This window comes from Ursus americanus, chromosome 2 (genome assembly GCF_024610735.1).
Source record: "Ursus americanus isolate L20-20 chromosome 2, mUrsAme1.1.p, whole genome shotgun sequence".
Classification (NCBI taxonomy): domain Eukaryota; kingdom Metazoa; phylum Chordata; class Mammalia; order Carnivora; family Ursidae; genus Ursus; species Ursus americanus.
The window spans coordinates 8,835,336-8,862,516 of NC_142128.1; the positions used below are offsets into that span (position 1 = coordinate 8,835,336).

The window sequence follows — 27,181 nt, forward strand, 5'->3', positions numbered from 1 at the left end:
CTCGCTGGCTGTTTCTATCTCTGTCAAATAAATAAATAAAATCTTTAAAAAAAAAAAAAAAAGAAAAAGAAAATATTCACAACACGAACAAAAGAATCAAAATCAAGAATCTATAAAGAACTCCTACAATCCGTAAATAATAAAACGTTGGCAAAAATCATGAACAAATATTTCACAGGAAACAGACGCCAATGAGCTTATTTTTATCCAACATCAGGGCTCAGGAACACAAATCACAATCCCAACGATCCCACATTAAATCCATTCAATCGGCAAAAATAAAGTCTGCCTATAGTGAGCGATGGCAAGAATGTGGAGCAACTGAGTCCCATATGCTGGTGCAACCACCTCAGAAAACTGCAGCTATGAAAGCAGCGCGTTTATTTACCCTATAGGCCAGCAAAACACCACCCCTAAGTTCATACCCAAGAAAGCCTCCTGCACATGGACTACAGGTGTGTGTGGAAACGGCCAGAGCAGCACATCTGCAACAGCAGAAATCTGGAAACAACTAAGTGCCCATCAGCGCAAGATGAGATGCGTGAACTGTGGTGTGTTCACGCCAGACTATTCAGCAGTGAAAACAAACGAACTAGGTGACGTGCAATAACATGGAAAAATCTTAGCAATATTTTTTTACTTTCCTTAGAAACACATAGGTACAATGAAACTACATAAACACTTAGGGATAATGGTTATCTCAGGATGGGAAGAAAGATCAAACCATTATACGTACACTTTCAAGATTTTGTTTTGGGTGATTGGAATGCAGTTAAACACATCTCGGCCCAAGCACCAAGCACTAGCCCTGGCACATGGTTTCTGTGGGGCCCATGGCTCCATTCCTGTTGGCCTCTTTGGCACCTTTCATATGTCGGAAGCCAGACTCACCTTCCTTCCTAATTCTGCTCCCCCCTCCCCCGTCCCCCGGGGGATTCCCTGGCCCCAGGCAGTTAGGAGAAAAACCTGGGTTTCTAGCTCCTCACCACCTTTCCCCCACAGCCCCACAGCTGCCTTGGCTTGCTTTCTCTTCCCTCCTCACCTCCTCAGCCCCTGCTGCCAGCATCTGCTTGGGACCTCTGTGCCTCTCACCCTGATAAGTATTCTCTTCCAACTGGCTTCTCCAACTCTGTCTCTCCTGGTCCACCTAAGAGGCAGGTGCAAGATTGAGCCTCCCGAAGTCGACTTCCCGAATACACTTCAAGTTCCTTGGGTTGACACTGAGAGCCCATCACAGTCTGGTCCTTCCCTATCAACAGTATTTGCCCGCACACTTGCCTTTAATACCTTCTTTTTGTTTACGTCTCCCCTTCCCTAACCCATCTCCAACAGTTTAACGACTGCTCCCCCCACAGACATCCAGCTTCCCCACCTCCATGCCTCAGCTCCATGTAGAATCCCACCCACCTGGCCACACATCCTCACCTTACCCATGCTTTCAAGACCCAATTTAAACAGCACCTCCATGATGCCTCAAGGTGCCCAAGTGAAAGAAAATACCCTCTTATCAACTTCCACAGCCCTTGTCTGCCCTTTACAGTTCTCTGCGTCCATTCTATCTCTTCAAGGAGGCTAGGAGCAAACTGAGGGCAACATCTCATGTCTAACTCCACCTCTATCAGAAGCTGGCATGGTGGGGCGCCTGGGTGGCACAGCGGATAAGCGTCTGCCTTCGGCTCAGGGCGTGATCCCGGAGTTCCGGGATCGAGCCCCACATCAGGCTCTTCCGCTATGAGCCTGCTTCTTCCTCTCCCACTCCCCCTGCTTGTGTTCCCTCTCTCGCTGGCTGTCTCTATCTCTATCAAATGAATAAATAAATAAATAAAATCTTTAAAAAAAAAAAAAAAGAAGCTGGCATAGTGTAAGGAAACAGTCACAAAGAGCATAATCGAGTCTAATCCATCCCATACTTTAAAGCCAGTGTGCTCGTTTAAAATGCCCTCATGGAATTCTTCTGCTAAACTCCTGCTCCCCATAGCCTTGGCATGGTCCACAAAACCCTCCACACTCAGCCCTCTGCCTACCTCACCAGACTCCTCTGCCCCACACCCATCCCTTGTTGCTCCAGCCACGTGAGCTACTTACAGTGGCCCAGGTGCACCACGTAACTTTTGGGCTCTGCAGATGCCGACTCCTCTGTCCGGCTTCTCCCCTCCTTTTCAAGTCCTACCCCTGCACAACTCACCTTAGTTATCCACTTCCAATAGCTTGCTGACCTTCCCTCCTACGCCTTCCTGGACAAATGGCGGGGGTGGTGGTGGTGGTGGGGTTCTGCTCTGTGATTCCTCCCGCCTCAACACATAGCACACCGACAACGCCTTGCCACTGTCTATGGTCCGACTGTTCCACCAAAGGATGAGCTCCCAGATGACAGAGCTCTTGTTGCTTATCAGGGTGCCCCGCCACTGAGCATGGAGCTTGACACAAAGGCAGCACCCAGTTTTGTTCGTGCAGCAAAAGAAATAAAAATTTCCAGTTCAGATGCAAAAATCATGACTTGTGTCCTTCACCTCATAAAGCATGCCTTAAGTGGAAACCATGGGGAAAGCATGCTCTAAGACTGGTTAAACAGGAGAAGCCCTTGGCAAGAAAGCACTTGACTTTATTTGAGACAGTTGGCAATCAACAACCGGCTCCCAAGGCTGACTTTCATCCCGGAGACCTCAAATTCCACCCTCCCCAGTCTCTATCTCCTCTATGGAAAACCAGATCCAGAAGGCAGCAATGAGCAGTCCCTGTGGCTCTTACCTTTTCTCTCTGGAGAGCTGGCACAAACTGTCCCTTCTTGATGGAGACACTAGATCCTCAGGAGGAATGACTTGTTTGAGTTCCCATCTTGATATAAAACGCAAACAATAAAAACTGAGCAAATCGGAAAGCCTTGCTGACTCAGCAACGCAAATTCCAGGGCACCTTTGCCAACAAGGAAAAAGATGATCAGGTTTTAAATTGAGAAACAGCAGTCAGTGAAAACGAATGCACAGATGATGGGTCTGTGCGCTGCGGCTAGGGACTGGAAACCACCAGATTTATTTTCCAGTAGCCCGGGCAGGGCAGAAGGTACAACAGTCTCCCTCTACCCACTCAATAATCAAGGGGATGGTGAAAAAAAACAAACACCTCAGCTCTTTCACAGAAAGGCCTAAACGGACTTCACAAGCCAGTCTGCAGTGTAAGTATCCAGGAAAATTAGCACACCAGAAAGGGTGAAAGTTTGGCCAAGGTCACACAGCGAACGAACAAGAGGCCTAGTTAGAGTTGCCCCGATGGTAAAGCCTGATTTTGACTACCAGTAAGTCCATCTTATAGAACTCTAGGGGAGTTAGGATGGCAGGCAGAAATATTCTGAGTTAATTCTTAACGGTCCAAGCGCCTGTGCACACACTATTTCCATTGTTACTGGCACTTAGGGAAGTGGAACTAGTGTGGAGGAGAGCAGCTGGCTTGAGGGGAGGGGGCGGTGGACGAAAGGACAGCTTCAGAAAACAGCGTCTTCTCAATCCTCTTCCACATACATTATGCACCCCTCAAAAGTAACCCAGGGCCCCAGCAAACAGGAGTTTCCTGGAGCGCGACCCCTCCTTGAAGCGAGGGAAGCAGAGTTAGGGGGCAAAGTCTTCCAAAGTACAGCCCCGGGCTCCAGCGAGTCGTCCACCTGAAGGCAGAGCCCAGCAGAATCCACACCCCGAACCACGGAGTCCGGGGGCAATAGCCCCACCGCCTCGTCCCTGTCCTGTGGGAAGGGGTACCCTCCTCGCGACCGCCCCAAACTCCCAGGGTCTGCGCCCCTCCCCCTGCTAGCCCTTCGGCTTCCACCCGGCGTTCACCCTCGCACCCGGTCCTGTCCCAAGCTGCCAGCGTGTCCGATTTCCCCCGCTCCCGCCTCCAGCTGCCCCAGCCCGGCGGCGGGTCCTCCCAATCCCCCCGGACCTCACCCCGGGGCTCTTCCCCGGCCCAGCCCTCCCTCAGTCCCACGCCCGCCCCCTTCCGGTCCCAGCTCGGCTTGGTCTCCCCCGCGTCCCCGGGACCCCAGCCCTGGCGACAGGCAGGTGGCCTGCCCGCCCCTCTCACCGAGGCCGAGGAAGGCGAGGGGGCAGGCTGAGGGCACCGCCGCACTCGGGCTACGGCTCGGCTTCGGCCTGGGCACTGCTCCGACTGAAGCTCCGACTCTGAGGAGGTAGCCAGAGTGAAACTCGGCGTCGCAGCTTCCTAGCGCTTCGGTGCGCATGCCCAGGACGCGGAGCCTTCTGGGAAATGTAGTTCCGTGGGTTGGGGGCGGGGCGGGACGCAACCCGACACGCGTCTGTTCAGGTGTATCTATTCTTCCTTCTTAGTCTGCTCGCTCTCTGACTTACTTCTTCATTAACTTACTGACTCATTTTAGATCGTCTTTACCCGTGCATACGTGGTGCCAGGCCCTGTGCTGGGTACTGGGGATTAAAACGTGAGTCAGAAACTTGGTTTCTCTTCTGGGAGAGCTTCATATCTACTTGGGGAGACAGACACTCAAAAGCGTACTTATAGTACAGTGGGATAAATGTGAGTTTAAGCACAAGAGTTGGAGCACAGAGGGTGTGGTTAATTTGGGGGAGCTGTCAGGGAGACATCACAAAGGGGTCGGGCGCCTGAGTTGGATTTTGAAGCACACACAGGGGTTTGCCAGATGGAGTACAGGGAAGCTCTTGCAAAGGAAGAGAGATGTGAAAGTGCTCGACGCATTCAGGAAGCAGAGAAATGTTCCCTGTGACCAGGGCAGGAGGGTACACAGAGGGGCTGAGGACAGAGAAAACAGATTAGGGTGTGTCAGGATATGAGTGTGGGGAGCAGGCTGGGTAAGATTATGATTCTCTTTAAATGCCCATGCAAGCAATTTAGGCAACTGGAGCCAAGAGAAAGATTCAAGCAAGGAAACGATAGCCGGCGTTGCACTTTAGAAGGATACCCTGTGTAGTAGGTGGAGGATAGGTTTAAAGGACAGAGAACGGAGCTGGAGACCGCTTTGGATGTTGTTGCTGTAGTCCAGATACAAGGCCTGAACCAGGTTGCTGGCTATTCTTTTGGGATCACAGACCTCCTTTACAGAGCTAAAGAAAGCTATTCCCAAAATATGCTCAGATAGAAATGTGCACACACGTGCACATGCAGGTCACACATACAATCTTGCACACAGTTTCGGGGGTTCGGAGTTCTCTGAATCTTGGACTCCAGTTGAGTATCTTTACATAAATCTAATGTCACTCGTACTTCCTCAGGGATTTAAGGAAGAGACACCTCCCCCCACCCCCCATCATTCTGTTCAAAACTTTATTTTATAGAAAAGGAAGCTGAGGCCCAGAGAGGGGGACTACTCCACCCAAAGTCAGTAAGCAGTGGAAGGAGTGCCTGTGGCGGGCCCACTTCTGGGACCCTCGGCCAGGACTCTTCATGACCTAGGACCTGACTTTGAGGATATAGGTCTTGAGTCCAGGGAGGCACCGAAGTCAGGTTCTCCCAATGATGCTAGCCCTCTCTAGAACTGAAGAGTGACTTTCTATCTGTGATTTACACTAGGTGACTGCAGTGACTACAGATTAGGATGGGGACATTTCCCTTCTTCTCTCAGAATCTCAGTATTCTCAGCCAAAACCACCTACAACATTTCTAAAGCACCTAGCACGTGCCAAGCACTTGACATGCATCCCCGCACAGTAAATCCCCTCAATGAGGTAGGTACTAACGTCATCCCCATTTTTTTTAAGTAGGCTCCACGCCCGACGTAGGACTTGAACTCACAACCCTGAGATCAGGAGTGGCATGCTCTACCGAATGAGCCAGCCAGGTACCCCCTCGTTATCCTCATTTTAAAGATGGGGACACGCTGAGACAGTTTAAGCGTCGTGTCTAAGGTCACATAGCCGGCAACTGGCAGAGCTGGTCTTGAAACCAAAGTGGTGTCTAACTCCAGACTTGAGCAGCCCCACGTGACTGACCTCTCGGGAGTGGTGGGGGCGGGGAGGGTGGTGCAGACGAAATAGTCTGAAGCATTAGAAAAGCCTTTCTACACTCAAAAGGTATTCTCTCAAGTGCTTCCTTTTTCCTCAGTGAAATGCTTGAGTGATAGTTATTGTTCCCCAAATCCCACTGCACACACACACACACACACACAACACACAGGCTCAAACAGAACAGCGGTGGCAGGCTGGGCTGGACAGGTTCTGGAACCTAGGCTCTGGAAAGGGGAGGACATCTAAACTCAGAGAGCTGGAGGAGCTGGAGCTCTGAGGGAGGCTTGATGGGGCTACCCAGGTTGGGGACCAGTGTGGGAGCCAGGGGGAATGCCAGGGTGGAGAAGCTTCACAGAGGTATTCCTACCTCTGTAGGACACGGCCTGGAAGTCTGGGTGCATAGAGTGCCTTCCCGTGAGGTACAGCATACTAGAAAAGGGGAGGAGGGCTTCGGTCAACAAGTTGAGTGTGAGGTAGGGAGGTGGGCAAGAACAGCCAGCTGGGAGGCTTTGGAACATCTGGGTAGAGAGAGGGATTGGGGAGTCACAGGCAATGAGATTGAGATCACCTGGAAAGACCACAGAAGATAATAAGAGGGGAGTCCAGGACTAAGGAACACTGACTTTTGAAGAGCAGAGGAGACATAGAAGTGTCTGGAAAGGAGGCTGGACGGGGGGACCCCGGGGTGAGCATGGTGGCAGAGAATCAAGGGAGCGTCCCATGAAGGTGGCACTCAGTGGTGACAGGCACTTCTGAGAGACCCAACAAGCGGTCTGCTGGGAGGGGTGCCTACTCCAGAACCCAGAGCCCCTGCCTGCCAGTTCCGGGCTCTCTCATCTCGCGGTCTTCAGGAAATGCCCCTGACTTCCAGCGTCGCTATAGGGAGGCCATTCATGACCAAAGTGGTTTCCACAGAGAAGCAGGGCCTCTATAGATGCACATAGATGTCTGTGGCTGCGAAGGTCGTGCAGTCTAGGAGTGCAGACCGCTCTTCCAAGCACAGCCTTTGTGTTCCACACATCGGGGCGGGGGGCGGAAGAGGATAAACCCACACGTGTGGAATGAGGCGACTTACATAAGGTTGCCCGTGGCTGTGTGTGCCCGGAAGGACACTAGCCAACACAGTAACATCCGACGAGCAGGATAGCAGGTGATTTTCACTTTCTTTGTACTTTTCTTGCATCATTTGAGTGTGTCCCAATGAATAGTTTCCTTTTTTATAACCTGAAAAGAAAGACTATTTTTATTTGGGAAAAATAAAGAGTTTTGGTCGGGAAAAGAAGAAAATAGGACAGCGGCAAGAGGGAGAATGGGGGTAGGGGGACATGGACTTTAAATTTTTAGGCATGTGTGCTGTGTTCCGAGGCTGAAGCAGGATGTCTGTACCCCAGGAAGCTGGAAAGGAGGGAAACGGGCTCGGCCCCTTGCAAATTGAGCTTTAAACCAATGTATGTGGCAAAGGATCGGAAGCAACTGCCCAGCAGAAGGGGGGCTGGTTAAATGACCTTGGAAAACGAGTAGGAAGAATGAGGAAGATTCATAGGAGCTAATGGAACGGTGGCCAAGATCTATTGTTAAGTAAAAAAGGAACTTGCAGAGCGTAGAGAATGTGCACCTGTTTGTGTTGGTTTGAAAAATGTGAGAGTGTCCCCCACCAACACACACACACACACACACACACACACACACACACACACACACACACAGTAGGGCAGGTTAGGTATGCCCGGCATGAAGTGCTCCTGGGAGTGAAAGGAGCTGCCACATTCCTGGCATTGGCTCTTTCTCCTAACAAAATCGTCTGCCCAGAAGGGGAGCTTCGTTGGTTGGTGGTGGGGTTTTTTGTTGTTTTGTTTTAATGTCTCAAAGGCTGAAGTTTGTGCTGCCGCCCCGCAGGCCTTGGAAGGCTCCCTAGCAACTGAGAATGAATGACGTGGCCCAAGAAAGAATGTGGCTGTTGGCCACAGAACAGGGAGCGACAGTGGCCTATTTCCCGAAGTCCTCAGACTCCACTCCAGGTTCCAGGGTTTACTGCTTCCGAAGGTTCTGATCCTGGAACCAACCCCAGCTCACCCAGGAGCAAGAAAAGATCAATGTAAATCTGGGAAAAGGCTAGACACGGGGGCCCAGCATCTCCGCTAAGGGGCTCGAGCACTTTCTGATGTTTTGCTTGGAAAGGCAGAATTTTGTTGCTTGGTGCCTCGGCTAATTGGCCTCCATCTGACACTCTGGAGGGATTGTCTGATTAGAAGCCACAGCTGCCTTGCTCATTATTTCTGATTAATAAACAGCACCTGGCATCTCTGGGCAACGGTGCCCACCCTGGACCCAGGTGTGACCTACACAGCCAACAAAAGCATGATGGCTTTGCAGCCCCAGGAGTGAAGCCCCTAAAAGCGTCATCTTATGTAAGTCCCGGCCCCTTGGAACACGTTTTGAACTGGCTTGTCCTTTTTGCTGGTTCCCTTGCTGCAAGTCTGAAATAACTGATGTGTATTCACAGCGAATTCATCCGAGAAGTTTAACACTAGGCAATCTCACTCGACCTATGCCCTCCACCCCAGTTGTCCTCATTGTAAGTTAATACCCTGGCATCCCGGTTTGGGATCCAGAGTTGCTCAAGAGAGGGCTCAGTGTGGTGTGTGGACAAGCCAGGTTTCCAAGCCTAAAGGCTGAGGGCAAGAGGCCCCCCGAGAGACAGAGCTATCTTTCTGGTGGTATCCAGCCTCCCCCTGAAGACTTCCATTAGTCCCTAGGAGCTGCTTAAAATCTCTTGCTAAAAATACCTGAAAAATCCAACACTCATCAGGCAAAAGTGTCTGTCTCGGACATGGGCAAAAAGATGACTGGATGTCCTCTAGCAACCTTCCAGATTAGCTGGTTCTATAAAAGTCTGCCTTGCCTAGCCTTTTAAAATTTATTCTCTTTAAAATTGAGAGAGAGAACATGAAGGGGGGGCGGCGGGAGGAGAGGGGTGGAGGGAGAGGGAGAAGCAGACTCCGCTCAAGCAGGGAACCCGACTCGAGGCTCCATCCTAGGACCCCGATATCACCACTGGAGCCAAAGGCAGACGCTTAACCGATCGAGCCACCCAGGCACCCTGAAGGTATTTTGCAATTCTGTATATTGCAGAAAGCCGGTGGTAATGCAAATGCTTACAATGGATTCCCGTCTGTCCGGGGAGATGCAATTGATTTCTGCCCTTTGGAGGAAGCCAAGTTTGCATCTCTCAGCGAATTCATTTCTGCATTCCTGATTACCTTTATGTAATTCTTCGGATTCTCCTTTGAACCAGTTTTAACATCCTGTGGTTTCCCTCAAGGAAGGAGTTACAACAAGACCTTTGACACATTTTCATTTTGTGTTTATGCGAGCATGATTTTATTCCCCCCACACCCCGCCCCGCACTGTCCTTTTCAACAACCCCCTCTCCTTTTTTCCCCTGGCTACCAGGAAGCACCAAGGCAACGTTTTTTGTTTTTGTTTTGTTTTGTTTTTAGATTTTATTTATTCATTTGAGAGAGAGAGAGAGAGAGACAGCCAGCGAGAGAGGGAACACAAGCAGGGGGAGTGGGAGAGGAAGAAGCTGGCTCCCAGCGGAGGAGCCTGATGCAGGGCCTGGTCCCAGAACGCTGGGATCACGCCCTGAGCCGAAGGCAGACGCGCAACGACTGAGCCACCCAGGCGCCCCCAAGGCAAAGTTTTAAACCCACAAAGTGTTGATCTACCGGGAGTTTCACTGGATGTAATAGGAAACTTCCCCAAACGCCGGGGAAACAGTGGCTGTGAGCAATGGAAATCCAGACAACCCTCCGCTGCTTGCTAGCTTCCTCACTTCCCCAAACTTCCAGTGGAGTCTGGAAGGCAAGGCCTTCTGCGCTCACTGCTGGAGGCGGCCTCTCTGGCCCTGCCCGGAGGCCAGCTTCACACAGCGCAGAGGCCCGCCTAGAACTGGCTGGGGCTGACATCCAGGGTCACATTCTAGTCACATTTCCTCCCCACAACCAGATACGGCCACTTCCTGTTCCCGCTGAGGACAGCAGAAGTTGAATGAGAGGAGTTCCCAGGATGTTGTAAGCCCCAGAAACAGGAGGGCAGATAACGGATGGGTGGCGGTTGCGGGGACAGTCCCCCCTGGCGTGTCCTGGAAGCTCATGGAGCATTTCTGCATGAACACATGCTGGCGGCCGGGAGTGCGAATTCTCTCGCCTCCAGAAGGTCTTTCCGGCTGGTCTAAGGATTTTGTCCCCAGCTAGACCCCAGGACCTGACCGCTCACCGCGCACCTGCTTGTACTCAACTTTGTCTTACGCTTCCCCCTCTGCTCTTCTTTGCTCCTCTTCCTGGCTTATCTCTGAACTCAGGCAAATGAACCCTGAAACCACCCCTCAGGTGACGGCAGCTGCCTTGACCAGACCTCCCACAGGGCCAGACCACCCTGACCTTTTTGAGTGATACCTGACTCGCACCTGCGCAGATGGACCATGGAGTGACCTCTGGAATGACCCACAATCACCGTTACCTCATTAGAGCACTAAAATCTCCACCCAGCCTCATTTACACGATGTATGAGGGAAGTCTAGGCATGTTTCCTTAAGACGCATGTGCCACCTTACGCCCACCTCTGTAGGAAGACAGGGCTTCCTGATCTAGTCATCCTAACCCTAAACTCAAGGAACCCATCCACCCTCTTTCTCGAGCAGTCACTGCGTTGGAAGCCTTTCCCCGTGATCTCCTTATTTGCTCAGCCTGGTGCGGTTTGACTTCCTAAGGTGCAAACTCATGTGGGTAAATTAGAAGTTGACAGGAGACAGGTTAACAGGCAAAAAAATCGGATTTAATTTTGTAGGTATGAACCACTTGTGTATGTGGGGTTCCCAAAGACAAAGGTAACATGAAGTATATAGGCCATCCTGAGCTAAGGGAGAGGGTAGGCAGTGTACGGCAGTTCACAGGGCAAGAATCACAGGCGTTTGGGGACACCTGGGTGGCTCAATCAGTGAGGCGTCTGCCTTTGGCTTAGGTCATGATCTCAGGGTCTTGGGATCAAGCCCACATTTGGATCCTTGCTCAGCGGGGAGCCTGCTTCTTCCTCTGCCTGCCACTCCCCCCTGCTTGTACTGACAAAACCTTAAAAAAAAAAAAGATGGGTCACTCAGACAAAATTTCTGGTAAAAACCTCCAATTCTGGAAAAGACACCCCCTCCCCCATTTCAATACTTCTAGATAGTTAAGGGAGGGGCAAAGATTTCTCTTGAGCTATTGGGTCCCCATTGGCATGTGGCCTAGCTTGAGCTGAAGGCCGAGCAGCACACTTCGGGGAGACTTGTCCTGAGTCCCTTCATTGGACCCCAAGTACCACATTACTCCTCCCAAGAACCCTGAAGAGTGGAGAACCCCATCTGAAAGGCAATGACGCTAAGTAGGAGGAAACAGGCGCGGTGAGGAGTAGAGCTGGGTGCGATGGGACGCAAGCCCAGGTCCTGCTGCGTGAGTCAGGCAGCCATCGAGCACTCTACTCACTCAGCCTCTGGCCAGCGTGTCTCATAGATGAAGTGACTTGCCAGGCCAGCAGTGGCAGGGAGCCAGGCTGATTCTCTGCCTCCAGGCCATGTTCTGCTGTTCCTGTGGGTCTTGACATGGACCGTCCATTGCGTAGCTCCTTTTCACATTGTTAGTGGCCCTGGGAGGCCTCCCTTCCTACCCCACCCCTTACAGGCCATCCAGGCCCTCCATTCTTCCAGAAGAAAGCGCTCTCCTTTCCTCTCCTCCCTCCACACCCACCTCTCGCATTTTGTCCGGCCAGGACCTGCTGGATCTTTAAGGATTTGCTGCAGGATCACCAGCTCCAGGAAGCCCACCCCTCCTACCTCCAGCCTTTTGCTCCCTCACGAAGCACACCTTGATTTGCTGGGGCGGGGGCCGGATTCCTTCCTGATGCAAATCCCCTGACCCAGTGGACTTTCAGACACCTGAATCACCTGGAGATTTTAAAACGCAGATTAGATCCGGGATGGGGCCACAAATTCTGCCTTTCCACAAGTCCCCAGGTGATGTTAATAGTGTGCACAGACCACACTTGGAAGGGCAAGAACCAAGGTCAAGGGCCCTGTTCTCAGACCCCAAGTCACAAAGGCTTGCTCTGAATGTGCTTGAGACATCTGTCTATGCTCTGGTCAACACAGCCGAGCCCCTGCCCTCAGCCAGGCCCCAGGCTGCCATTCCAGACACAGTAATTCAGCTCCTTTGGTTCCGATCAGTTTACGTCCAACAAGCCTGCCCGACAAGTGCCAGCCCCACTTCGCCCATGAGGGGCCTCAGGCTCACAGAAGGTAACTGGCAAAGCTGGGATTCCTGAAAGGGGCCTTCACCTACTCAGAAGGAGGGGTTGGGGTCTGGGATGAGGTTGGAGCCGGCTAAGGGGGCGGGGTGTCACAGCTAGCAGTGGAGGGAACAGGACCCCCAGCCTGGAGGGGGGGGGCCACAAGCTGCTTGGGCATCCCTCGGGCCTAGGAGAGGAAGGCAGCTCGATCAGAGAGGGAACAAGGGAGCTCCCCCCAGTGACTGGAAGCTTCAAGCAGGGCTCAGCCCTTCCAAGGCGCCTACCTCAGAGCCTGTGGCTTGGCCACAGCACACTCACACTGACCGTGCACCCCAGATATGCTCCCTTGCAGCAGCATCAGGCCCAAGGTGACCACTGCCCTGGACCTGGTCACCTCTGGGCCTCTAGCCTGCTGCCCCTAGAGAGGCAGACTCCGTCCTTTCCTCCCTGCCCCCCACCCCCCCCATTTCAGGTGCACGGGGTCCAGAGACACAAGACCCTCTGCTAGCCCAGTGGGGGCTGGCAAGGTCCACCCTGTTTTTGCCCCCAATAGCTGACATCTCGGCCTCCTTGGAGACATGGGATGATTGCTGCCTGGGAAGGTGAGCCCTGCTCCCAGGGAGGCCATGTTGCCCAAAGCCAGGAAAATGCAGGCTTGCCTTCACAACCCAGTCTGGCCTCTCTGCTGTGGACAGACCACCCGACGCTGGAGGTGCCAACAGTCCTTGCTGAAGGGTGCTACTGGAGCCCACAGCAATGTTCTCCCATCTGCCCCCCTCCCCCCCTCCCCTGACATCACTGCAGCGCATCCCAGAGCTCACTTTCTTCTTTTATTGGGGAACAGACACAGGGCAGATCACAGAGCGGAAGCAGGGCGAGGCCTCCGGGCCAGGAGCAGGACAATGGTAGCCAGAGTCAGGGATACCACCGTGGCCAGGCCTAAGCCCAGCATCACAGAGGTGGGAGGAGAGGTGGACCCCCCCACACCACCATCACCAGCCTTTCCCAAGAAGATCAGAGGCCCCACGGTGATCTCTGCTTCTTCAGTCACTGAAAGACACAGGACACCTGAGGGTCACCTTAGTCCCGAACCAGGGGTCAGATGGAGGGTTTTTGCTCTGTTTCAGATTGAACTAGTAGGTTTTCTTCTAAAAGCTGCATTATGGGACACCTGGGTGGCTCAGTTGGTTAAGCGGCTGCCTCTGGCTCAGATCATGGTCCCAGGACTGGATGAGTCCTGCATCGGGCTCCTCACTCAGCGGGGAGCCTGCTTCTCCCTCTGCCTGCCTCTCCCCCTGCTTGTTCCCTGTGTCTGACAAATAAAATCTTTAAAAATAAAAATAAAAAAACTGCGTTATCTCCCCACACTCCCGATCATACCCTACTCAGAACCCCTGGCTGATGCTGGGTTTAGAGCCCCCCCCATTAGCCCCCAAGGCTTCTATGTAAGAAAGCCCAAAACATCATTCCCCCAGTGGTGAGCAGCCTTAAATGGGGGACCAAGGAGGAATGTCACCCTGCAAGGACAGCGGTACCCTAGACGGAGGAGAGGGCAAGAAGCCTGCCAGGGTCCTAACACCTACCGTGCCTGCGATTTCGGGCTCGGGAAGCAGACTTGGGCCACCCTCTCTCTAGGTGGGACAGCCTCCTGGAACGGCCTGGAAGTCCACAGCTGCCTTTGCTACAACAGCGACAGATGTCAGCAGTGCCTTCTACAGGGAACCATCTGAACGGGGGAAGACAAGATCGGATGGCCCTGTTGCCCTCAGGAACCAGCCCGCAGCTGACGTACATACTAAGGGAACAGACCCCAGGGAGGCCGCTCAGGCTTTCAACCCCAGCCACGTCTAACCTCTTGGTGGACTTGATGAAGGAACAGGCTTTGTTTAGCTGGTCCGGGACTCGGTCAGCCGGGGTGACCTTCAGATGGCAGGTGATGTAAATCTAGAAGTGAGAGCAGCTGTTACTGGAATTCCAGGCTCTACCAGGGGCTTGAACAAACCAGTTCTTTAATCCTTAACCCTTGGCGGAGTTCCATTTTAGAGATAGGAGTAGAGGGTCAGAGGTGAAGTTGCCCAAGAGTTGAGAAGTGGCAGCTCAGATTCTAGATCGGAACCTACCAGCTTTATTACAACACCCCCCTCGCTTTCTCAGACTCTGTCTAACCACTTACCACCCTACCACCTGGGATAGGGGAAATTTTGACACAAAGCCAGGGCTCAGGTCAGCCCTGGTCCTCTCAGCAGAGGCATCCCCAGGCAGAGGTTCCCCGCCATACTCCAGGTAGTGTTCTGGCACCCCCTGCCAACCCTGCAAGGACAGAGAATTTCTACCACCTTCTCTGAAGTCTTCTGCAGAGCCACAAACCTTGGCTACCACCTAGTGGCTGAGTGTACCAGCAGGGAAGCCACTTCAGAAATTTGAACAAGGGTAGGATGTACTTCTAGCCACTGGTTTTGTTTGTAAGATTTTAAAGTGATCTCTACACCCAACGTGGGGCCTGAACTCAACCCCAAGATCAAGAGTCACGTGTTCCACTGACTGAGCCCGCCAGGCACCCCAGGCCACCAGCCTTCTATCTGCCCCAGCGGAGGAGAGCTCTAGGGTCCCTCAGAATCCCTATTTCAGGAAAGCACTGCTTCTATTCTCATGCTTCTTCCCAGTACATTTTTTGATGTTAACAGGGGCCTAAGACTCTAGAATGGTTCTCTGTTCCTCTTGAGTGAAGGTTTACTTCTGTGCCTTGGACACAATCAGCCAAACCATCCCATTTACTGTTGAGGGAGAACCCTCCCCGAGCTAAGGCTGCCTTCCACGGATGCACATCATCCTTTGGTCTCCGGTGCCCCCCCCCCAATCCCTAGAGATGGAGATACCAGCTCAGGCTGCACCTGTGCTGATAGGCACCACCCATATGAAACCTCATCTCCTCTTCGCCCCAGTAGGTCACCTCTGAAGTCAATGGCACTCCCCACCCCGACTAGGATCCTCCACTCTAGGACTTACAAGGTCACCGATCTAGGGGCCAGGACCCTTTCTCAGCCCGTTCTCCTTTATCCGCAGCCCCATCCCACCTAGGACCCACCGTCAGGAACTTCAGGATATCTCACCAATAGCCTCGATTCACACCCTTCCTGCTCTTGGCCAGCCTGTATCAAACTTCCTGTTCTCAGAACAGACCTGCTGGGCACGGGGTGGTAGCCTCAGTGTCATCCACAAATTCACCGTGTTTACCCCTTAATGCCCCTCAGCCATATAAGCCTTTGGTTTAGTGGTTTGTAAACCCAGTTGCTTATTAGAGTCCCCTGGGAGCTTAAGTAGCTTTTGATGATTTCCGAGTAAAACAAGACAGTATTTTACTGTCATTCATCCTTTAGTCTAATGGTAGAAATCTAAATAGGTGTATGGGTATTTGTGTGAAATTCTTTCATCAGATGAGGATTTCCATAATACAATGTTAGAAAAGGGATGCCAGTCCCCACCCCAATTAAGTGAAAAGATGGGATTATATGACCTTTCCAGGTGATGAGTATAGAGCCAGAATTAAGGGGGGGAAATCCCTGCTACGATCACTTCCTGACCAGCTATTCCAAACTTCACATCCCGAGCTCCTAGCTCAGGAAACTTATTTAAGAGCTACTTGATTTTTATTTGTGAAATTCTACCAGCACTTTCTGGCTAGAGACCAGTGCTACCTGTGCTTGCTGCCCCAGCCATCAGAAGCAGTCCATGTCTTCGCTCCCTCCCTCTCCACCCCCAAGTTTTAGGCTGGGCTTTCTAGCTTAGCGGTTCAAAGGGTGGTTCCCAGAGCCAGCAGCAGCAACAGCATCAGCACCACCTGGCGAGGTTACAGATGCAAAACCAAGTCCTGGGGGTGGGGCCCAACCTACTTCAGTAAACCCTCCGGATGCCGCTGATGCATTCAAGTTTCAAAAGTCACTGGTCTAGTCTACGATCACGTTCATGAGACTACCGTAGGAAGAGAAATCCGTACCTGTTTTCCTCGCCCTTCCAAAAAGCCTCCAGGAAAGCTGACACCTGTTTTTGTCAACCCCTTTGCTCAACCCTTCCTCTGGCTTCCGGCCCTGCCCACCATGGCAAAGACCAGGTTAGTGACCTGGCCACCAGGTGCCGTGGTAGGTGGTCCTCATCTCATCCGAACCATTAGCTCTTCCCCTGGTTTGTTCTATTTTGAAGACCCTGGATTCTCCCCACCTTTCATGGGTTTCCTACCTCCCTATAAGGGTTTGTGCCACTCATGCTTCTTCCTTGAAGATCTCATTAGAGCCCACGGCTTTATCTGCTGAGTTCAGAGTTTGGGGACAGGAACAGAGCTATCAGGTCATTGCTTAAGGAGATAGCTGGTGACCCACAGCAGACAGTAAACCTGGTCAGCCTGACCCTATAGTTCAATCTTATTCCAAGTCTCTCCCCACCCCCCAAAGCAGGCTCCACACCCAACGTGGGGCTTGAACTCTCAACCCTGAGATCAAGAGTCACATGCTCCACTGAGCTAGCCAGGTGCCCCCAAGTTATTTTTTAAAGGCTAATTACCGTGTTTCTGGAGTCATTAGCAAAGTGGAACATGTCTACTGTGAACTGCAGAGTCTCTGGCCTGGGTCTGGGTGCTTTGAAGGCAGAAGAGGCATCAGAGAGACCATCCACAAGACAGCTTTGAAGAGAAGGAGTGGACAATGGAGTCGGGGGCTGAGGCAGGTGGTGGAGGTCAGGGTGTTACCAGGGCTCCCTAGAGAGGTGACCCAGCCCTCACCCATGGAAGTCCACGATGGTGTGATGAGGGGAGGCATTCCGGGCTGGTGTCAGCGTGGCCACGCAGTGGTCCACGAACAGTTGCAGTGGCACGTGGCTGCCAGTGTGGACTTCGGCCTGGAGGTGGGCTACGTCTCCCAGCTGGAAGGTGGGGGACCGCTTCTCAGAGCCCCAGTCCTCTGAAAAGCACACAGGGGTGAGACCGCCAGAGCTCTCCCTGCCAGCCCCCCTCCGCCAGCCCTCCTTGCTTACCCTCCATCAGGCGGAGGGAGAAAACGAGCTTCTCCTCTGAGAGTATCGTGGTCCTAAAGGGCACCCAGGTGGGCAGGATGGCCTGGCTGCTCACATTGCTGTGTCTGTGGAGAAAGGCAGCTGTCCACACCTGTTCTGAGCTCACCCCACCTGGCGTCAACGGAGAGGGTGTATCTCTCGTTTCTACGTCACCGCAGGGTCCTCAGCTGCGGCCCAGCCAGGCAGCAAGTCCAAGGCAGCTGAACAGACACCCGAAGTCTGAGCCTGCCCCCTGCCCCTCCCAAACTCCACACCTGTGAGTGGGCCCCTCCCTCCAGCTGTGAGGACATTGCAGCTGAGGCACGAAGATGGGATACACCTGACCTCAGAGTTTGGGCTCTAGACCCAGGTCGGCTTCTCAGGGTTAACCCCAGAGTCAGGTTTTGGGTCTGAGGCAGCCAGCCCTCTCCGCACCGCTCAGGGTTCTCGAGGCGGGGTGGGGGGGTGCTGGTGAAGCCCTTCAGAGATAAATACAAAGAGGCTCTGGTTTTTGAGAGGCCACGGGGACTGTCTGAGCCTATACCAGGATGGGAAGGTCCTTGGAAGCAGTGGGATGTCAGCCGAGGTCTGCCCTGCCAACCCCACTAGGTCTCATGCAAGAGGCTGCGTCTAGGCCTCGGGTATCTGGAGTGAGGACAGAGCATCCCAGCCTGGGGCAGACCCTGCACTGCCCGCCGCCATCGAGCCAGGCAAGCCCATGTTCTCAGGTCAGTGCCAGGCAGAGACATCCTAAAGCGAGGCAGCCGTGGTCCCAGGAGGCCTTCAGCCTCTCAAACTAGTATGGGGGCAGCTGGCCTTCCTGCCCTTGGGTCCTCCGTCCTCCCCCACCCGACCTGGTCGGGCTCTGAGCTCCCTCCACCCCTGCTGCCAGGGGTTCAGAACCCATTCCACCACATCTCGGCTGGTCTCACCAACGCCATCTGCCCCCGTTTCCAGCTGTCAGAGGTCCTTCTGGGTTGAGAAACAGTTCTTACCCGTTCAGCTGGGCTCTCAGGGAGGGGTGCCTGCTAAGCTGTGAGCCTGAGCACCTTCTCTGGATCTGGTTGGGCCTTTAGAACCCCTCTGTCCCCCTTCGCTTGTTGACTAGGCCCTGGGCTCCAAGCCCCACTAGTGGCACGCTGCACCCCCCTGGGGGAGTGTGTGACTCTGCCCAGACTGTCAGTCCCACCTGTCCCGGAGGCACCCTCCCAGGCCAGAGCTTGTTCTGGGAGCCTCTACCAGGACCCCTCCCCAGGCCCACACCCTCAAGGTATCAGCACCACCTCCCTTGCCTCCTGCCAGCCTGTGGGCGCTGCACTCAGCTGAGCCGCACAGGACCCGGCATTGTGGCCTTGTCATCATGAGCCACAGTCACCCTCTCCTCATGCCCCAGGGGCCAAGGTCACAGGCACGTGCTTGGTGTTAAGGCTTAAGTGGTTTCTCCCACCTTTGTGGGTGTCTTGGGGGAAGCCAGAGGCAAAGAGCAGGCTGCAATAGCCCAAGCCTAGAACTTCCCCCGCCCAGAGAGTTCTTCAGAACTTCAACGTGGGCCTGGGCCTGCAGCTTCCACCAAGAAGCTCAAGGTAGACTCAGGAGGCTCCCCACTCCCAGCTGGGGCAGAGGGCCGTGACGTCAACCTAACTACTCACACCTTACAGCAGCCAGGCCGCCAGAGGGGCCCGGTCGCACACTGACCTGGGATAGTGGCACTCGATGGGAACCTTGGCGCGGTTAGTCCTCAGGACGGACAGGTTTCCCGCGGGCCGGGGGCTGTGCAGCAGGAACGTGCTGTATACCAGAGCACGGTCGGTCACCTGAGCGGAATGGAAGCTGTTACCCCACCAGCATCGCCGGCCCACACAAGGGTGCAGGGAGGGCGGCCCTGGGCCCTGGACTCCAAGCCCACCCTCCCACTAACCCATGGGAAAGCCTGAACAGGTACCACCCTCCAACCTCCATCTCCGGGGGTTGTGATGCCACCTCAGAGGGTCTGGATCAGCTGTCAGGCCCCAAGCGGTGCCTGAAAACCAGGGGTGGTGTTGGGCATGTGCTCCCCTTCCCAGGCTGCTGAGCCCCATCCCAACACTGTTTCCTTTTGGGGGTGGAAGGGGGGCAGGGAAGGCCTGGGACCAAGAAAGCCACCTGGAAGAACCCAGAAAGTTCCAGGAACTTTAACTCACAGCCACAGCAATTAAGACTCAACTTGCCCTTCCTTTTCTGACTTCTCATACCCACATCACAGAAAGGGAAACTGGGTCAGTGGTTGCCTGAGGCAGGAAGAACTCAGGCAGGTGCTACCGGATACTTGGATCTTTCAAGGGGCCACCCGGGAGGTGACCGTGCTGCCTGGCCCTGCCCAAACTGCTCCATTTTTAGGGTAGAGTCCTAGCTTTCTGTTAGCGAGGCCCCAAAAGGACCAGCATCATCATCTGTGGGTCGCTCTGTTCCGAAGCTCAGGGCATTAAACCAATTACCCGCCCAACTGGTGAGACAGCACAGGGCCTGGCCCCAGGTCATGCTTATCAGACAGAATTGGGAGACACCCCCCCCCCCCCGCCCCGATTGTGTGTATTGGAGTCACCTGGGGGCCTTAAGGACCTCACTAGCTGGCTGGCTTCCCACTGCTGGCCTGATTTAGCCCAGGAGACGGGAATCAGGATTTTTAAATGCTCCCCGGGTGGTTCTAATGACCAAAGTTTGGGAGTTACTCAACCAGAATGATTCCTCAAATAACACCTGGGGTTCTCTGGGCTCCCTGTCCTCTTCCTGGGGAAACAAGGGCCAGGAGGCCTCAGGGCAAGCCCTGGGGATGCGGGCAACATGAGGATCAGAGCCCCAGAAGGGCTCCAGGTACTTACTGAGCTTGCCCCTACCTTAGCCAAGCTGAGCTGTGAGTCCAGGGCCAGATAGGCAAGAGCCCAGGACAAAGGAGAGGACAGGCTGTGGGGTGGCAGGAAGCCCAGGGAATCCGGGACCAGCTAGGGATCCTGGGCCCAGTCCAGCCCTGCCTTGCTGAAAGCCCCTCCTTGTAGGCTGAATTACTTAGCTCTTCAATACCTGCCTCCTGAGTTAAGCGTCCCCACCCCCCGGGACCCTTAACACAGAGGTGATCATGACACCCTTTGCCCCCTCCCTCAAAGCCACATCTCTCCTGGATGCCTTCCAGGGCTTCACAGACCTTCAGGAATCAGAGTGGGAGATTCCCTGTCTGGCCCAAAGTGCACAGGCCGGCCGTCTCTGGACTCCAACCCTCCTACCTGATTCCAGCCACTAGGGACAAGTACTTTCAACCACCATCAAGTCACCAATTCCAAGCTTCAGGCCTCAGCTGCCCCCTGCCCTCAACCAGTGAAAGGGCTCTGGCCCAGCCCCACCTCTCCCTGGCTCTGCATCCACACTCCCCACGGCCACCAAGGGGGCCAAGTCTCACCTGCACCCCGTTGCCACACTCGTGCAGCCCGACCTCAAACCTGACCACATCATCCGTGTCCACAGAGCCCAGGGGCTCACAGTTCTCCGGACCCAGGGTGAGGTCTGCAGGCCTGACGAGCTTCCCAGTACCGAACAGGTCTTTGCTGACAGTGACCACCAGCTGGGCCTCCAGACACTCTACCACCACGGGGGGCCTAGATGGCAATGGGTAGGGGGTCTCACCCCACCAGGTGGTCTGGGAGTAGCACAACCCCGTGCCTCCCAAGAGCAGAGAGCAGATGAAGAGCCCATAGCTCAGCCCCATGGCTCCTCCAGTCACTCCCCCTGGTAACTCCTGATCAGCCACCACCCAGCGGTCTTATACCCCGGATGATGCCACCTGCACCTGGGCTCCCACCTGCCTCCCTTCCCCAACCAATCAGGGGGCCAGTCCCCAATCTAGCAGCTTCGCATCACCTGGCAGCTTGTTAGAACTGCAGACTCTCAGCCCCCACCCCCAGACCTACTGAGTCAGAATCTGGTGTTTTACTCTCTTCCCAAGTGATTTGTGTTCGAGTTAAATCTGACAAGCGTGGGCGGGCAGCGTATTCACTCATAGCGTCTTGCCCCTTCCCTACTCCCACTCCCATGTGTCAGCCCTTCGCTGGCCCAGCGAGGGAGTTAAGAGCAGTCCCAGGTCTACGGGGGAGATGGGGAGAAGGGCCTTGATTGGAGGAGGGTGGGACGGATCAGGGGTGGCATGGAGCCCATTCCAAGTGAGAGAACAGGAAGAGGCCTCATTAGGAGACCAGGGAATTTTAGGGGTTGTTGCCCAATTTTACGGGAGGTAGGAGGGGAGGTCAGTTTAGGTAGAAGCAGCTGTGTGAACAGAGGTGAAGAGAGGGCACTGGGCGGGCTTGGGAGAAAAGCCCGGGAGCTCAGAGGTGCCGGAGCCACGGTTCCCCAGGAGGGAGTGAGAGTGGCAGTTTAGGCGGGTAGGGCGGCCTGGGGGGCGCTGGCTGGAGGGGGTAGGACCAGAGAAGAAGGTCCGGTGGTTACTATACCAGTCCTGGTGGGAGAGGGTGAAGAAAGACTGGCAGGGTCAACATACACTGATGGACTACTCTGCCAGGAAGGAGGGGAGGAGGACTACAAAAATTAATCGCACCGGGGCGCCTGACTGGCTCAGTCGCATGCGGCTCTTGATCTCGGGGTCGTGAGTTCGAGCCCCACGTTGGGTGTGGAGATAACTTAAAAAAAAAAAATTAATGGCGCCTAATTCCCACAGAAGTGTGGACTCACTTGCAAATGCTTACTTCTGAAGTAATCAAACCATAGGTTTAAGTTGCTTAAACAGTCCCTTGGTGGTTTTTTTGGGGGGGGTATTTTTTTTAATATGTACTCTAGTTTACTCGTGGGATAATAAGTGAAGGGAAGAGATTACCCCCCAACTTCCTTTGACTTAACCAACATGGGTTGTGGGGGGCAGTGTGGGGTGCGGAGGCCGCCGGCACAGAGAAGCAGCTCCCAGCTCACCTCGGGGAAACCCTCCCCTCTGGGTTTGCTGTGTTAAATAACAAAAATTCAACCCAGTGAATTTTATTTATTTATTTTTTTTAAGATTTTAATCTTTTTTTTTTTTTAATACAGAATGCTCATGAATTTTAGTGTCATTCTCGAGCAGGGGCCATGCTAATCTTCTCTGTATTATTCCAATTTTAGAATATGTGTTGCTAAAGCGAGCACTTAAAATTTTTATTTTGTTTTTTTATTTCTTAAAGATTTATTTATGAGAGAGAGCGTGTGCGCATGCGTGTGCGCGTGTTGGGGGAGGGGCAGAGGGAGAGAGAATCTCAAGCAGGCTCCCCAATGAGTGTGGAGCCTGATGTGGGGCTGGATCCCACCACCGGTGAGGTCATGACCTGAGCCAAAACCCAGTCAGACGCTTAACCGACTGAGCCACCCAGGTGCCCCAAAGATTTTATTTTTAAGTAATCTCTACACCCAGCGTGGGGCTCGAACTTACAACCCCGAGATCAAGAATTGCATGCTCTGCCAACTAAGCCAGCCAGGCGCCCAACCCAGTAAATTTTAAAGAGCTAATTGTCTTTATTGTTTGGTTCATGAATCAGGCAGCATCCCATCTAACAGATAGAGGGGAACCCCAAAGAGCCACAGGAAATGAAGGGATTTTTAAAAATAGAGAGGGAGGGGCACCTGGGTGGCTCAGTGGGCTAAGTGTCTGACTTTGACTCAGGTCATGATCTCAGGGTGCTGGGATCGGGTCCCATGTTGGGCTCCGAGGTCAGCGGGGAGTCTGCTTGTCCTTCTCCCTCTTCCCCTCCCCCTGCTCATGCTTTCTTTCTTTCTCTCTCAAATAAATAAAATCTTAAAAAAAAATTAAAAATAGAGAGGAAGTGGAACAAAGGAAATCATTAGAAAGAATTCATTGTTTTGGGCAAGGTCACCCCCCAAGGGGAATGGAAGGGGTCTTTCAGTAAGCTTCCTAGTGCTGAACCTAGCGCAGGAAATTCCTACATTGGCTAGTTAAAGGTTACATTTCTGGCGAGCCTGGGTTGCTCAGTTGGTTAAACGTCTGACTCTTGATTTCGACTCAGGTCACGATCTCAGGGTTGTGAGGTCAAGCCCCACGTGGGGCTCCGTGCTCAGCAGGGAGTCTGCTTGAGATTCTTTCTCTCCCTCTGCCCTTCCATTCCCCCACCCTTCTCTCTCGCTGACTCTAAAATAAATAAATAAACAAATCTTTGGGTTTTTTTAAGGTTACATTTCCAAGGGATTGAAAGTATAGTTGGTTTACTGACTTGGGCCCTTAACACAAGTGATGCCTTTTTGGGCCTGTGGTTTTCTTTTTAACCTACCTACCAGGTCCAGAGGGAGGGAGCCAGCTGTGGCCCAAAGCCCCAAAGAACAGCTAGTTGGAGACACTCTGTCTTAGGAGTGGTGGCTCTCTGGGGGAGGGGCCTCTCTGTGCTTATAGCCCACAGCTGTGTTTGTGGACTGTGCTGGAAATAGAGTGGGGTGGGCTGGGGACTAGAAATGAAGGCCTCCTTGAAGCCTTGGGGTCCATGCCCTCTCCCTCTGTGCCCCGGAGCTATTCCCTCCTAGAAGGCTTCAGGGTAAAGGACATGGGGCGCCTGGCTGGCTCAGTTGGTGGAGCATGTGACTCTTGATCTCAGGGTCATGGGTTTAAGGCCCATGTTGGGCTTAGAATTTGCAAACCAACAAATAAAAAATAAGACTTGAAGAAATTGGTGAGGGGGTGTGAGGAGCCCCCACTCTCCCAACCTAGCCCAGATTCTGGGTCTTTTGCATTTTTCTGCGAAGTGCTGCCACCTGGTGGCCAGAATCACCAAAGGCGGAGCCACCAGCCCAGAGTGGTTTCCTTACAATTCCTTAGAGCCCAGATATTGGTCTTCAAATACTCTTCCTCTCTAACAGGGGGACTCAGGGCTCCTTGGAGGACTGGGTGATTCCAGGGCAAGGGCCAGGAAAGTACAAGATGAATCTGGAATATCTTGTTATGGCAAAAAATGTTCACAAAATGATGAGGACATGTCCAAAGGACCCAAGCCAAATTGAATTGGGGGGGGGGGCGGTCCCACTGGCCAAGTTGGGGACAACTTTGTTATGAAAATGAATGAAGACAACAAGGACTCCAATTGACTAAAGTAAGAATCTATGGGCATCCATTCGGACGATACATGAAAACACATAAATGGGAAAATTTTCTCCATAAAAGGGAAGAAACTTCCTTACAGTAGAACACTATCACAGGGGGAATGCTCAGTTAGAAAATGACCATTTGTGGGGCGCCTGAGTGGCACAGCGGTTAAGCGTCTGCCTTCGGCTCGGGGCGTGATCCCGGCCTTATGGGATCGAGCCCCACATCAGGCTCTTCCACTATGAGCCTGCCTCTTCCTCTCCCACTCCCCCTGCTTGTGTTCCCTCTCTCGCTGGCTGTCTCTATCTCCGTCGAAAAAATAAATAAAATCTTAAAAAAAAAAAAAAAAGAAAATGACCATTTGTGGGGCGCCTGGGTGGCTCAGTCGTTAAGCGTCTGCCTTCGGCTCAGGGCGTGATCCCGGCGTTCTGGGATTGAGCCCCGCATCAGGTTCCTCCGCTGGGAGCCTGCTTCTTCCTCTCCCACTCCCCCTGCTTGTGTTCCCTCTCTCGCTGGCAGTCTCTATCTCTGTCAAATAAATAAATAAAATCTTTAAAAAAAAAAAAGTAAGAAAATGACCATTTGGGGGCACCTGGGTGGCACAGCCGGTTGAGCATCTTGGTTTTGGCTCAGGTCAGATCTCAGCGTTGCAAGATCAAGCCCCACGTCTAGGGGTCTGTGCTCGGCAGCAGCGTCTGCTTGAGATTCTCTCTCCTCCCTCTGCCTCTCCCCCCTGCTATGCTCGGGGGCGCTCTCTCTCTCCCTCTCAGAAAAATAACTAAATCTTTAAAAAAATGACCAGTTGCAGTCATCATAGTAATAGATTCAGGCAAGAATTATCATGTATATAAAAATTAGTTGATGGCACCATGGGGGTGTTAGCTGTGGTGATAATCATTTGCAATATATGAATATGAGATCAACCTGTCGTCCACCTGAAACTCACACAATGTTATGCAATTATGTCTTGATAAAGCTGGAGGAAACGTTCCGGAGATGGATGGTGGCAGTGGTGGCCCAATGGTGCGAATGAATTAGATGCCACTGGATTATATACTTGCGAATGACTAAAATTGTAAATTTTATTTATTTATTTAGTCATAGTATTATTATTCATAATAAATATTTTATAAATATATAAATATATAATCAATAAAGATTTTATTTGTAATTTTAAAAAAATATTTTATTTATTTATTTGAGAGAGAAAATGAGAGAAAGAGAGAGCACGAGGGGGGGAGGGTCAGAGGGAGAAGCAGACTCCCCACCGAGCAGGGAGCCCGACTCAGGACTTGATCCCGGGACTCCAGGATCATGACCTGAGCTGAAGACAGTCACTTAACCAACTGAGCCACCCAGGCACCCAGTAAAGATTTTATTTTTAAAGATTTATTTATTTACAAATAAAGATTTTATTTTTAAAAAGATTTATTTATTTATTTGAGAGAGAGCGAGCAGGCATGCATGTGGGGGAGAGGCAGAGGGAGAGGGAGAGAGAAGCTTAAGCAGAGATGAAAGCAGGGCTCGAGCTCACGACCCAGAGATCATGGCCTGAGCTCAAATCATGAGTCGAACACTTAACCAGCTGAGCCACCCGGGTCCCCCAAGATTGTATTTTTAAGTTATCTCTACACCCAGCGTGGGGCTTGAACTTACAACCCTGAGATCAAGAGTTGTATGCTCCACTGACTAGGCCAGCCAGGCGCCCCAAAATGGTAACTTTTATGTTATGTACATTTTACCACAATAAGAACAACACAGGAAAAAAAAAAAAAACTCCTTGATGGAAGCTGGAATGCATAGTCTCAAAGTTTCTCCCTCAAGATTCTGTGTTAATTACAAAGGAGTAAATGGTTACTTCACAGTGACTAAATCTGGCAGACACCACTTGAGCCACATCATCGAAGTTAACTAACCATCAGTGGAATCGGCATCGTCCCACTGGTGGGATAAACCGCCATCGTGTGGCTTCTCATGTGAGGGGATGGTGTCCAGTTTTTGGAAAAAGTACGTATATATATGTGTGTGTGTGCACACTTGTACGTGTATATGTGTGTGTGTATACATGCTTGTATATGTTCATTTATACACATACGAATATAAAGAGATACAGAGGGACGCCTGGAGGGCTCAGTGGGTTAAGCATCTGCCTTCAGCTCAGGTCATGATCCTGGGGTCCTGGGATCGAGTCCCCGCATCGGGCTCCCTGCTCAGTGGGGAGTCTGCTTCTCCCTCTCCTTCTGTCCCTCTCCCCTTTGTGTTCTCTCTCTCTCTCTCAAATAAATAAATAAATAAAATTTTTAAAAAAGAGAGACAGATACAGAGAAAGTATATGCAGCAAAATGTTCATATTTGCTGAATCAGGGTCAAGGGTAAACAGGATTTCTAAATGAAAAATAAACCTTCTCTAGGTCAGATTCAAGTGAAAGGGAAAACGTGGCAACCCTTTTCAGAAGAAGGTTTTTCACTGGTTTCCAAAAGCAATTGCTGAAATAAAATATGAAGTTACTAGGCGTAAATCATGCCAACAAAAGATGCGTAAGATCTTTGAGGAATACTTTATGAAACTTTATTGAAAGCCATCAAAGATTATCTAAATGCACAGACAGCTATTCCATATTCATGGATGGGAAACACAGTATCATAAAGAGCTCAATTTTCCCAAAGTTAATCTGTAATCTCTACCAAAATCCCCACAGGTGTGTGTGTGTGTGTGTGTGTGTGTGTGTGTGTGTGTGTGTGT

At 52.3% G+C, this 27,181-nt stretch overlaps 2 protein-coding genes and 1 non-coding gene across 8 annotated transcripts in view; all 3 read right to left on the bottom strand.

The window, feature by feature from the left end:
* The window catches only part of DTX2 (deltex E3 ubiquitin ligase 2), a 36,043-nt gene extending 31,835 nt beyond the window's left edge, over window positions 1-4,208 (bottom strand). For 3 of the 6 annotated variants that reach the window (XM_087868016.1, XM_045786251.2, XM_045786244.2), the window contains exons 1-2: window positions 4,072-4,208; window positions 2,749-2,913 (exon numbers count right to left, since the gene is read on the bottom strand). The gene's annotated coding sequence lies outside the window, so the exon portion shown is untranslated. Of the gene's footprint in view, window positions 1-2,185; window positions 2,418-2,748; window positions 2,914-4,071 lie in introns of those variants that run through there. The other 3 variants (XM_087868017.1, XM_045786248.2, XM_087868010.1) reach the window with 2 other exon arrangements.
* Window positions 4,209-13,135: 8,927 nt separating this feature from the next.
* Window positions 13,136-21,096, bottom strand: ZP3 (zona pellucida glycoprotein 3). Its single transcript, XM_045786273.2, is given in 9 exon segments — window positions 13,136-13,173; window positions 13,176-13,355; window positions 13,889-14,031; window positions 14,158-14,249; window positions 16,860-16,977; window positions 17,077-17,254; window positions 17,328-17,431; window positions 19,041-19,159; window positions 20,776-21,096. Coding segments are annotated over 9 exon segments (1,278 nt in total). The 5' UTR covers window positions 21,082-21,096.
* A 1,300-nt stretch (window positions 21,097-22,396) lies between these two features.
* On the bottom strand, window positions 22,397-22,502 carry LOC123784795 (U6 spliceosomal RNA). The gene has a single exon (XR_006777555.2). It is a non-coding gene; the product is annotated as a U6 spliceosomal RNA (small nuclear RNA).
* Between the last annotated feature and the right edge of the window lie 4,679 nt (window positions 22,503-27,181).